General features: G+C 35.7%; 1 protein-coding gene across 1 annotated transcript in view; it reads right to left on the bottom strand.

Annotated features, from left to right (window-relative positions):
• The window catches only part of PDZD8 (PDZ domain containing 8), a 91,460-nt gene that overhangs the window by 34,692 nt on the left and 44,009 nt on the right, over positions 1 to 12,759 (bottom strand). The window contains exon 3 of the mRNA XM_065894627.1: positions 9,271 to 9,373. Within this exon, the coding sequence (XP_065750699.1) occupies positions 9,271 to 9,373 (103 nt within the window). The remainder of the gene's footprint in view (positions 1 to 9,270; positions 9,374 to 12,759) is intronic.

Raw genomic sequence — 12,759 nt, 5'->3', positions numbered from 1 at the left:
AAATGCCAACTCTGAAGCATCTAGCCTAATGTATTTATAAATTTGTCTGTCTCTGATGTACTTACTTGAAACCACAGTTCTTTAGGGAGTTCTTTGAGACTCTTTGTATGTACACTCAATAATTCATGGACAAATATCATTCAGCAAGAACTTCTAAAACTCTCCAAAACTAAAAGGGAAGTAAGGCAAGTAAAATTTTAGATCCCACAGTCATTTTGTTTAGGCTATGCTGAACTACATGCATTGGGTAAGAAGTTCTTCTGATATTTTAAATAATGCCATTATACCATTATGTACCATATTTGTAAACTCCTTACTCTAAAAACCAGGCTTTTTATACAGAAGGAATACTGAGCAGTAAATCTAATTTTGTGGACCTCCTCAACCTAAACATTTTTATTTGCTTAAACCATACAACAGAGACAGGCTTGAAGGAAGAAAACAGACAGAAATGTGACTATGTCACGCTGAAAGTTTGGAAGAAAAAAGGTTAAGGGTAAATGGAGGCTCATAGCTAAACAGACAGCTTCAGTGTTCCCAAAAACATTTACTGAATACCCACTAAATGCCAAGTGCTGAAAGCAAAAACAATCATGGTGTCTGCTGTAAAGGAAGATACTGGCAGAGATAACCCCAATCAAATTATCATACAAATATAAATGAAAACTCCCAACTGTGATAAATATTACCAAAGAGTTTCATGCTCATTAGGAAAAGTTTCCCAGAGAAATGATGATTGGTTGGTGAGTCAGTTAGGGACTGATAAGAAGGCAGACACACATAAATATCTGAAACAGAAGGACTTTAATTGGAGGAAATGGCTACTCAGTGATGGAAGAACTGAGAACCAAACAGGAGACAGTGAAGCAACTCTGTCTCAGATAGTCACTACCACACTTCGGCTGGAAGGACAGAGGGAAGTAGTAGTATTAGGTGAGGCCAAGGGCTGGAGCATCAAGCAGAAACTGGAAGCATGGTGAGCCTGTCCTGTGAGAAGTATGGAGCCATGAAGGCCACTTATCCTCCCCTCCCTCCTCCCAGGACATTCATTGAACAACTGCAACATGCCAGGAATTCTACTAGGTGCAGGACACATAGCATAAATAGAATATAGCATATTTGTGCTCCTGCAAAGTCTATCAGCAAGTACGTAGTATGCAGTATTACCAAAGACCTTTTAAGTGCCCTTCTTTTAGCATTTAGCATGTAATTATCATTAGCACTATGAGATTTATCTTCATAGACCCAGAGACTTAGTTCCTTGCTCCGTAAATCTGTTGATCATTCTATTGTTTACTTTTTATATTTATATGCTTCCATTAATCATTCACCCACCTTTGTCTTTTCAGCTGAAGAACATTAATTTTTTCCCATCCATTTATCTTTATATGGCTATCTCATTTCCATATAAAGTTCAGTTCTTTCTCCCCACCTTATCTAGCAATTATAAATTTCTTGTATTATAAAAACCAGAAATGTACAAATAATTTATTCTCTCTGAGAACTTCATAGTTTTAAAATAAGCATATTCATTTTGTGACACCCACTCTAATGAAAAGTTGTCTTGTTTTGGAGGTACAATGATATACTGTCTATTTCTTTAGGGAGCCTAGATCTCACATATTTTAGGCAGTTTGGAATTCTTTCTTACATATTTGTCCTGAGAGAGCTTTCTCAATTTTGTACCTTTTAACTTGGCATGTTTTATCGACAGAAGTTTAATGACATGTGCAAATCTGAATATTACATTGTACGTTGCTCCCTCTACATCTGTGCTGTCTGATACAGTCACCCCTAGCCACATGTGGCTGAGCACTTGAAGTGTGGCTAGGATGAATTGTGATGTGCTATAAGTGTAAAATACGCTCCAGATTTCAAAGACTATAAAAAAAAAATCTCCTTAATTTTTATGTTGATTACATGTGAAAATGACAATATTTTAGGTGTATGGGTCAAATAAAAGATTACTAAAATTGTTTACTTGTGAATTTCTACTTTAAAAAATGTGGCCGGAAGAAAACTTAAAATTACGTAAGTGGCATTTTATTTCTATTGGACAGTGCTGTTTTAGATCATTTGTGAAAACTGATCAAAGTCCCGGACTCAATCATTCAGGATATCACACCTGGTCATTTTTACCCTGTTTCCCCTATCCTTAATGCAGATCTATCTGTGACAAAATATTCTCCTAGTAATTAGATGATTTGGGAACCTCTGGTATGGATCTTCATCAAAAGCTTTCTGAAAGTTAAGAATGCATTTACTGTTTCCATTTCTTCTATATGCTTGTTTGGCATCTTCATATTAGACAGGAAAGATTGCCCTATACATTGTATTTTCTCCAAAATGACTACTTTCCCTCTACCAAATGTTTCCTGTATTCAGTGGCCCTAACCTCTACTCTGGAAGTAAAGGGAGACTCACTGAACTCTATGATAAAGCATATTATCAGGCTCAATCTTTGGCATTTAAACATGGCTGATCTTATTATGAAGGCCTTTCCACTCAAATTCCATCTCCCCATAGTTTCAGAGCCTTCCTTGCCTCTGCTCTAAAATGATTCCACTAACACCATTCCCAAATTGTCTCCTAATTATCAGAATACCACACACAGTCTAGTTTTGTTCGAGGTAGTGGGATTTAAGGAAGTACAGATCCTACGGGCAAAAGACTTTGGCTCTTTGTATACGGTAAAAGTATCAGTATTTCATAGACTCTTAAGTATTACATATGTGACATATTTGATTCAAATGTCTCTTTCCCTACACTGACAGTTCTTAGAAAGTAGGCATCATCTCTTCAAATGTCTAATTGTAAGGGTATGTTTAAAAGAAAATGGAAGGGAACCTGATATAAATTATTTATTTCTCAGAATCAGATCCTTTCAAAAAATGAGGTTTTGGGACTTCCCTGGTGGAGCAATGGTTAAGAATCCACCTGCCAATGCAGGGGACACCATGAGCCCTGGTCTGGGAAGATCTCACATGCTGTAGAGCAACTGGGCCTGTGAGCCACAACTACTGAGCCCACGTGCCACAACTACTGAAGCCCACGCACCTAGAGCCCGTGCTTTGCAACAAAGAGAAGCCACCTCAATGAGTAGCCCCCGCACTCTGCAACTAGAGAAAGCCCGCATGCAGCAACAAAGACCCAACGCAGCCAAAAATAAATAAATAAATTTATATATATTAAACAAATGAGGTTTTGATGGGGAAGCAGCAGTACAGAGAAGGAAAAGTACCACTCAAATCAAACAAAAAGATAAAGTCTAGACTCTAGATAATTCTTCTGACTTCATAATTTTGGGTGCAGTAGACCCTATCTAAAGCCCTTCTTATAGCAGTGCCCAATTTCAAGTTGCCAGCTGACACCATACAACCCTCTGAAAGGAATACGTTCATTCTGATTAAGAGCTCCAAATTATTATTTATGGACTCTCCCCAAGTTGTTTGCTGAATGCTTTTCAGGAATTTATTACTCTTATTTTTCAGACAGATCTGAAATATGACATTTCCTAATGTCTTTAACCATAGTTCCCTCTGGTACCTGCATACTGGGCTACATAAGACATGAAGTGCTTCTACTTCTTTTTACAATGAACACATGACTGTTCCAGGATCTCTCTTTTGTCCACCTAATATATTCAGGAAAGATTCTTTTTTAATTCATCTCCACTTCAAAGGAAGAAATCGATATTCTTCCTTCCTCTGTGACAGTGACATATTTATGCCAATGGACTGACTAAACAAGTTAGATTTTTAGCTTTCTATCTCTAATTAGAGAAGGAAAGACTTGACCCTTACAAAGGACAATTGCTATCGAGTAAGTGTCTGAGTGCATACTGTGGTAGGATGGAAGGAGAGGGAGTAGGGTTAGTATCAAAAAATGTACATTAGGGCTTCCCTGGTGGCGCAGTGGTTGAGAGTCCGCCTGCCGATGCAGGGGACATGGGTTCGTGCCCCAGTCCGGGAAGATCCCACATGCCACGGAGCGGCTAGGCCCGTGAGCCACGGCCGCTGAGCCTGCGTGTCCGGAGCCTGTGCTCCGCAACGGGACAGGCCACAACAGTGAGAGGCCCGCCTACCGCAAAAAAAAGAGTACATTAAAAAGCCTGTTTTTAAAATTAAAACTCTTTTCATAACTCCTTTTATTCAGAATGGAGAACAAGGGGAAGAACTAGACTGAACAGCTGGGTGCCAAAAGGCTCCCAGTGCTTTTTCCTCTACTCCAGAACTCCCAGATTCAGAGGTTCCACAGCTCATACTCATGGTGCCTTCTTCTCTTCTCTCCAAATGGCCTCAAGAATTCCAGGTTGCATCAAGAATAAAACAATGTTTGAAGACTCCAGTGACAGTGGGGATAAATGATGGAAGAGAAGACATGGATGGTACAGGCAGCATAGTTGAGAGAGAGTAAAAAAAAGAATATTTACTGATAACCTATTTTATGTCTGGGGCTAAGGGTAAAGCAAGTGGGTGGTCAAAGATGAGGGAACTCCAACTCTGGGAGGGTAAGACTCAGGATCTCTCCCTCTTAAAAACTATGTGTGTCTATGTGACATTTATGAGATCTGTTTGCTCTACCATGCATATAATAATGATTATGTATACTCAATATGTTTAATATATGTCAGATTAATTTTATTGTGAATGTTATTGGATAAGTACTATAAATTCTAGAGTTATACAGTTGTTTTCATAGTTTCCTACTGAAATATCATGGCCTGAAACTTTTTTAAAATCTGAAAACTCCTTGAATTTTCTTCCTTAGTGAAAGGGAAGCAAATTATCATCGCCAAACCTGCATAATGCAACAGACTGAAATAAATCATAAAGTGCCCTGTCTCTTTTGGTGTAGGTAAACATATTTTTAGTATTGGCCCTCTCATCTCTTGCAAGATGATCTTATAATTTTTGTTTAAGCCTAATTTCTAATTTATTTGCTATCAAATCTTATGGGATTCTCATGAGGAATCTTCCTTATTTATTATTTTTAAGGAACAAACACTACCACAAAGTACCTCATTTACCCTATGAGCTCTTTCATTGTGCAAATGAGCTAATAAGCAGGGCACTGACCTAAGTGTCTGATTTTGATCCAAACTTTCCTCAGATATCTAATAAATAGCAAGTAGGTTCTATGCAGGGTATTTATTAAATTCTTCTTTTCAACTATTCCCTGATATCCCAATTCAAGAAAAATTCCATTAAAAATAAAAAGTCATCAAATAAATTTGAATTTTTCTTGTGGCAAGACTGTGGACTGGCCTCCTAAAAGGCATTCGTAACTCTTTTTCCCTTGCCTTCTGCCTCTACTAAGGCTGAAAAACTAAAATGATCCCCCATACTTCCTTACTGCTGGGGGAGGCCACGTGATTTAGTTCTAGCCAATGAGATATAAGTGGAACTTCTAGGAAAGCATTTAAAAAAACCATAACCTGGCTGACATGTCTCCTTGGCATGCCTTACACCTCACCCTTTTCCTTGAAAGATGAACCTAGCGGTACATTAGCCATCTTGCAACCGTGGAGACAAAAACCCTGTACTATGGATGATGGAGGAGAAAGCCAATAAGAGCTATGCTCCTTGATTACAATACTGCTGAGCTGCCATACTAACCCAGGGCTTATCACACAAGACAGATAATTCCTTTTCCTGCTTAAGCCACTATTCATTAGATTTTGCTAGGACTCGCAGCTATTGCATTACAACTGTTCCATCTCCACACCTGCCCAACACATCTCCACCCCCACCCCATATTTGTGAAAATACTACAAATTTAAAACTTTCCATCTATTATTGATCTTCCCTAATTTAACAGCATGATAAGGTACATTATGCTTTAAAAAATGTCTGAAAAACTCAAAGGCATATTTAAAATATGTAATTAATTTTTCTTTCATTCTGCATATTCATTGAAATTGGTGGCTAACTTCACTTAATAAATTTCAAAATTAAAAAAAGATTTAAACCTGAATTATTATTATTTAAATTTTATTTATTTTATTTAATTTATTTTATTTTTGGCTGCATTGGGTCTTCGTCACTGCACGCTGGCTTTCTCTAGTTGCGGTGAGCGGGGCACTCTTCGTGGCAGTGCGCGGGCTTCTCATTGCGGTGGCTTCTCTTGTTGCGGAGCACAGGCTCTAGGCATGCGGGCTTCAGTAGTTGCAGCACATGGGCTCAGCAGTTGTGGCTCACAGGCTCTAGAGTGCAGGCTCAGTAGTTGTGGCACACGGGCTTAGTTGCTCCGTGGCACGTGGGATCTTCCCGGATCAGGGCTCAAACCCGTGTCCCCTGCATTGGCAGGTGGATTCTTAACCACTGCCCCATTAGGGCTTCAGGGAAGCCCTAAATCTGAATTATTTATTTATACAAAGATAGATTCTAAACTCAAATACTTTTTAGCATACTTATTATTTTAATGATGTACTTTTTTGCTAGCCAAATTTGCAATGTATCTCAAATTATCAAATCCTATTCTGTAATGCTTTGTGTAATCTTGAGAAACACTCTAATTCTCCTCCCTAGAGTTATTAAATTCAGACATATGTAATTTAGTGCCTGGAGACACTTCAGTGCTGCTGACAGTTTTGACACCAGATGTAATTAGTAATCTAGAATTCCTTCTCCAAAACTACCTATGACATATGCTGAGATCTAAAATTATGACTCCAGATTAAAGTCTTACTAACCTTTGCAACAAAATATTAAAGCTGTCTAATCTCATATTTTTGCAAGTATAATAAAGGAAACTGAAAATGCCAATAGCAATGGCAAGTTATGACCATTTCATACGTAGACAAAACAATACTGCTTTTTCATGTATTTATTTATTTCAGAACAAATTATAAAGCTGGTTATTTTCTCTGAGGAGTTGCTTCAAACTGCTTGAGATGTAACTTAAAGGTGGCATGAACAACCATGAGAGAAAGGGGAGATTTTCCTAAAAGAAACTATTTTGACCCTGTCATTCCCATGCCCCAAATCCTATTCTCCCAGCTACTGTCGTACATTCAAACTCTGGGGGTCAGCCCATCCTCCCTTTCCAGCTTTACTTCTGCCTACTTTCCCATACTCATTAAAATTACTCTATTTATTCCAAAAGAATTTCACACTGCTCAATTTTTTATATAAGAATGTTCACAATTATTACATGGAGAAATTGGAAACAATTTAAAAGTCAAAGAGGCATCCAAAAAAATACCACATAACCATTAAAAGTCATAATTTTTGAGAGCATGGCAATATGCTTATGTATCTATTTAAGAGAACTGTAACTATTTTTTTTTCTTTTTTTGTAACTATTTTTAAAAATGCTATGAAGAATAACAGGCTATCCCAGAAATACCAAAAAGCACATTAATACTACTATAAAACAGCTAGGTAGTAAGTACAGTTCAAAAGTACCTATTCACCAGTATAATGAAGACATAATAGAGAGAGAGTTTTCCTAAATATTGGCTACAAATAATAATCATTAGGATTTGCTATACTGCCACTAAGAGTTAAATGTGATAGAAACAGCTTAACATCTAACTTATTAAATACAGCTTTAAAGAACACAACTATAATTTATTCCTGCAAAAAACTACTGACGTGCTAAATAGATCTTACCTTAAAACAGACTAAAAGCGACTCTGGAGAGGTCTGGGGGTCCCAAAATCACTCTTGGAATTTCATTATTACCAAACCCTAAGATGGTGTGAAAAAAACTCGAACGAACTTTTTGGCCAGCCCAATATTTCAGTATATGTTTAGTAAATTAAATAAATTTTCTTTAAAAAAAAAGGCTGAGGATCCCTTTAGGACACTGATTTTTTTTTTCTTCCCTATTTCAGCCATAAAATTCTGGGATTCTATTTTCATTGTGAAACTTCATGGGCTTAATAAAGAAATTCTGTAGACAACATCTTGATAAATGCTCTAAAATCTTTAATAGACAACTAGATTTATGCAAATTCCAAGAAGCACAACATAACTGCTATTAAAATTGCTATGCAGAATATTAAGAAAACACCAACTCAACTTTGGTTGAGTTGTTTGGTTGTTGGTTATTAGCTCAACAAATTAGCTAATAACTAGTGACAATTTTTACTCATTTAGGAATCCAAAGAACCCAAACAAGTCCAATTAAAACACGTTGAGAGGGCCTTTCCTGGTGGTACAGTGGTTAAGAATCCTCCTGCCAGTGCAGGAGGCATGGGTCCAAGCCCTGGTCTGGGAAGATCCCACATGCAGTGGAGCAACTAAGCCTGTGGGCCACAACTACTGAGCCTGCGCTCTAGAGCCCATGCGCCTAGAGCCCATGCTCCATGACAAGAGAAGCCACCGCAATGAGAAGCCCGTGGCGCAGCAATGAAGAGTAGCCCCCACTCGCTGCAACTAGAGAAAAGCCTGCATGCAGCAACGAAGACCCAACACAGCCAAAAATAAATAAATAAAATTTTAACAAAATGTTGAGAGTAAAGCACTGTTTTTGTGTATTTTTAATTATAGCACTTAAAATATTTTAAAAGCCTTTACATTTTTTTCAAAGTCTTGCAATTTAGGTGACAGTTTCTTTTGAGAGAGATCAAAAAAGAAACTGGAACTCTAAGTCCTTCACACACCAAAAGTATGTCCCAAATCCATTCTCTTCTTTCCATTTCCTTGGCTACCACCTAGTTAAAGTAGCCAACAACCTCCCCCTAAATACCTCCTAACTGATCTGATCTCTCAGGTTTACCCCATCCTCCTATAATCCTTTCTCTATACAGGCAGACAATTATCAAACCTCTTCCCTATGACAGCACTACAAAAACAGGGTCTCTTGTCTTGAACTGTTTCCCCAGCATCTAACACAGTGCCTGGTACAAAGTAAGTGCTCATGAAATATCTGATGAATGAATGAATGCTCTGAATTTACATGCTTTCTAAAGTGTTCAGAATCATTTCCTTCTGATTCCACAACTATGAAACAAGTTATAAAAGTTTTTTTTTTAAGTTATAAAGTTTAAAGTTATAAAGGAAAAGTTTTTAAAGTTAAAAAGTTATAAAAGGAAAAGTTATAAAAGGAAAATTAGTTAGACAAGGTTTCTTATGCAAGCAATTAATACTATAGTTTTACATGATTCATTTTATTATGGATATATTGCAACAAGACAAATAAGAGCTATTCATGATTATTTGCATATGACCAAAAATAACTCTAGGATACATAAATATTAATAAAATAACACTTATAGAATATAAACTTTATACAGATGTAAAGCTATGCAAATCTATTTACCGTCTTAATAGAACTCCTTTGTTTTTCTTCCCAAACGCCACTGCTCAGCTCAAGTGTGCAATGAATATTTGCCTCTCTGTCATAGGATCCAAAAATAAGTAACCTGCAGTATAAAATAAAACAAGGGGACTATTATACCAATTATATGTATTAAACTTTTTCTGTCTGATCATTATACTAAAAAGTAATAAATTACTCTGTTAACAGAGGAAAAAATTTAACTAAACACTTTGTATACCCTCTACTGGAAAAGTAAAGCTAAAAATTAGGTGAAATTCTAGGACAAGCTGTTATTCAGCAGCTAAATCAAAGAAATAGAAAGTAGTATCTATTCATGAGGTAAACAAATTGACCAGATATCTATACACAGTAGCAAAAGCTATAGATTTTCAAAGCAGCTATAGATTTGAATTTAAAAAATAAGTTGCAGAGTGATACATATATACAGTATGATACCATATCTGTAAAAATTAAACACAAAATAGTACAATATAGTTGCTATGAACACACATACATACACGTACATCTCTACCTACTAATAGGACCTTGGGCAAATTATTTAACTTCTCTAAACCCATCTCTTCCTCTGGAAAATTCAGGCCAAAAATAAAACTTACCTCTTAGAGTTGTTGTGAGAATAAAAGACAATGCATATAAGGCATTTAGCATAGTGTCTAGCAAACAGTCAGTGCTCAATAAATGTTTATTATTTCTATTATCTTGAAAATAACTGTCAAGGAATAATTGTATCACTTAATTTTACTGTTTAATATTCAGATCTAAAAAGGAAATCTTGGGTCAAATCTTGAGATGACATAAAGCAGTTTTTCTTATTGAAGGAAAAAACTGTTACCCACATGCTAAACTTCTGTATTATCTATCTTCTAAGTCAGAATGTAAGTCTGCCAATGTTTTTAGGAGTAAGTTTGAGACTATCTTTAGCATTAATCAACATTTTGACTGCTACTCTATTACTTTATCTCTACACGAAGATCATAGGGATAGGAGTGAGATAATGAAAGAAAAGTGGTTAAAAGACCTTAGAGTAATAAGAGAAAATTGTGTCCTAAGGTTGGAGAACTCAAGCAAATCATGTCTATACCTCACAAACTGGTTTCATAACCTGAAAAGTCAGAATAAACTCATGGCAAAGAAAAGTTCATAAATTTAAATAATTTTTAATCTGAAAGGCAATTTAAACTTACTGCTCAACAATTTACTGCCAAGAGCATTAAGAAGATTCATAATTATAAAATTCTAAGTTTAGGAAAATGAGAATTTTCATTCATCAAAGCTCTGCTGCCACCATGTGTCCAAAAGAGCAAACTACCTAAAGGCCTTTACGGTCATGCAGACAAGGCTCTGCACCAGCTAGTACTCTCAAATTCTCAACAGATATTACAGGATTCAGGAATAAGAAAGCATAATGCTTGGAATCTCCCCCTGAAATCATAAGTCATTGTATATTTTTCATAACACCTTTTTTTACATTTTAAAAACGCACAACAAAAATTAACCTAAAATAAGTCACAGACCTAAATGTCTAATAAGAAAACATAGAAGCCAATCTTTGTGACCTTGGATTAGGCAATGATTTAAGATAGGACACCAAGAGCACAAGTAACAAAAGAAAAAATAGGTGAATGGGACTTCACTGAAATTAAAATTTTTGTGCTTCAAAGGATACCACCAAGTAAGCAAAAAGACAATCCACAGAATGGAGAAAATATGTGCATATCATGTATCTCGTAAGGACCTAGTATAACCTAATTTAAAAATGGACAAAGAAAATGAATAGACATTTCTCCAGAGAAGATATGCAAAAAGCCAATAAGCACATGAAAATATGCTCAACACCATTAGCCATCAGGAAATGCAAATCAAAACCACAATGAGATACCACTTCATACCCACTAGATGGCTAATTAAAAAAGAGACAATAACAAGTATGGGTGAGGATGTGGAGAACCTAGAATCTTCACACATTGCTGGAGGGGTTGTAAAATGATGCAGCCACTTTGAAAATTATTTTGGCAGTTCCATAAAAAGTTAACATAGAGTTAACATATGACCTAGAAATTCCACTCCTAGGTAAATAACCAAGAAAAATGAAAGCATACATTCATACAAAACTTGACATGAATGTTCATAACAGCATCATTCATAACAGTCAAAAAGTGAATACAACCCTTATGTCCATCAGCTCATGAACAGGTAAATAAGACGTGGCATACACATTCAATGGAATATTATTTGGCAACAAAAGGAAATGAAGTAATGATACCTGCTACAATATGGATGAACCCTGAAAACAAGCTAAGTGAAAAAAGCCAGTCACAAAAGACCACATACTGTATGAAATGTCTGGAAATGGGCAAATTTATAGAGGCAGAAAGTAGACTATTGGTTATGTAAGGGCTGGGGGAGGAGGACTAGGGGGATTAGGAATTGACTGTTAATGAGTATGGAGTTTTTTTGAGAGGGACAAAAATGTTCTAAAATTAGGTTGTGATGATGGCTGTAGAACCCTTTGAACATACTACAACACACTGAATCATATACTTTAAATGGATAGATTGTATGGTATGTGAATTATATCTCAATAAAGCTGTTTAAAGAGAAAAAGAATAATGAGCGTTCATTAGGGTTATATCAAAAGTCTCAGAGATTTGTTACAAAAAGATATAATAATAAATGCTTGTTTTATTGTTACTATGAATCAATACACTGCAATAAAATTATGTATTTCAATAAAATGGATTTTTATCTGATGCTGACATTTGATAACAGAAAATATTAAAAGAAGGGTCCCTTAAAATAAATTCCAAATAAAAATCATTTAAAATATTGAAATACCACCAATATTTAACATTTAATAGTTATCATTCTTAACAATGAAATTTTAAAGTACATAAGACATTATCTGCCCTATCAGATAGCCTTGATCTTTGTTTTGTGACAAATATTCCAGATACAGAAAACTTTCATTTTAAAAGCAACTGATCAACTATTAAAAGTACTTCCAAAAACACTTTTAGGTTGGGTTGTTAGGCTCTATGTTGCTTCAGATGTTTATTTCTTTTCTTAAGGATGAAAATATTTTGTCTGATTACCCTGAACTTAATTTTGCCATCGAAATAGATACTGCATTTATTAATTCTGATTTTAGATCAACTTCTGATTCTATGTCAGAGCACTCCACAATACTCACTTCTACTCTTTACATTTCTTCTGTTAAAGTAGTTACAAAGATCTGTAGCCAATGGTGAATATTCTGGAAAAACTGAGCAAACATTACTAGTACTCTAGAAAAGCTAACAACACTACACTAAAGCATGTGTCATAAATGCCAATTTAGTAAGGATCTATTTTGCTTAGAAAACTTATTTCTTTTAAAAAGGTATTATTTCTTAGGATCTGTATAAAGTATACTATGTATATAAACGTCTTAATATTTATTTTGTTTGCAAGAATGACCCACCATTAGCA

The sequence above is a fragment of the Phocoena phocoena genome, chromosome 16 (assembly GCF_963924675.1).
Source record: "Phocoena phocoena chromosome 16, mPhoPho1.1, whole genome shotgun sequence".
NCBI classification, from domain to species: Eukaryota; Metazoa; Chordata; class Mammalia; order Artiodactyla; family Phocoenidae; genus Phocoena; species Phocoena phocoena.
This window is presented reverse-complemented; position numbering and strand designations above follow the sequence as displayed.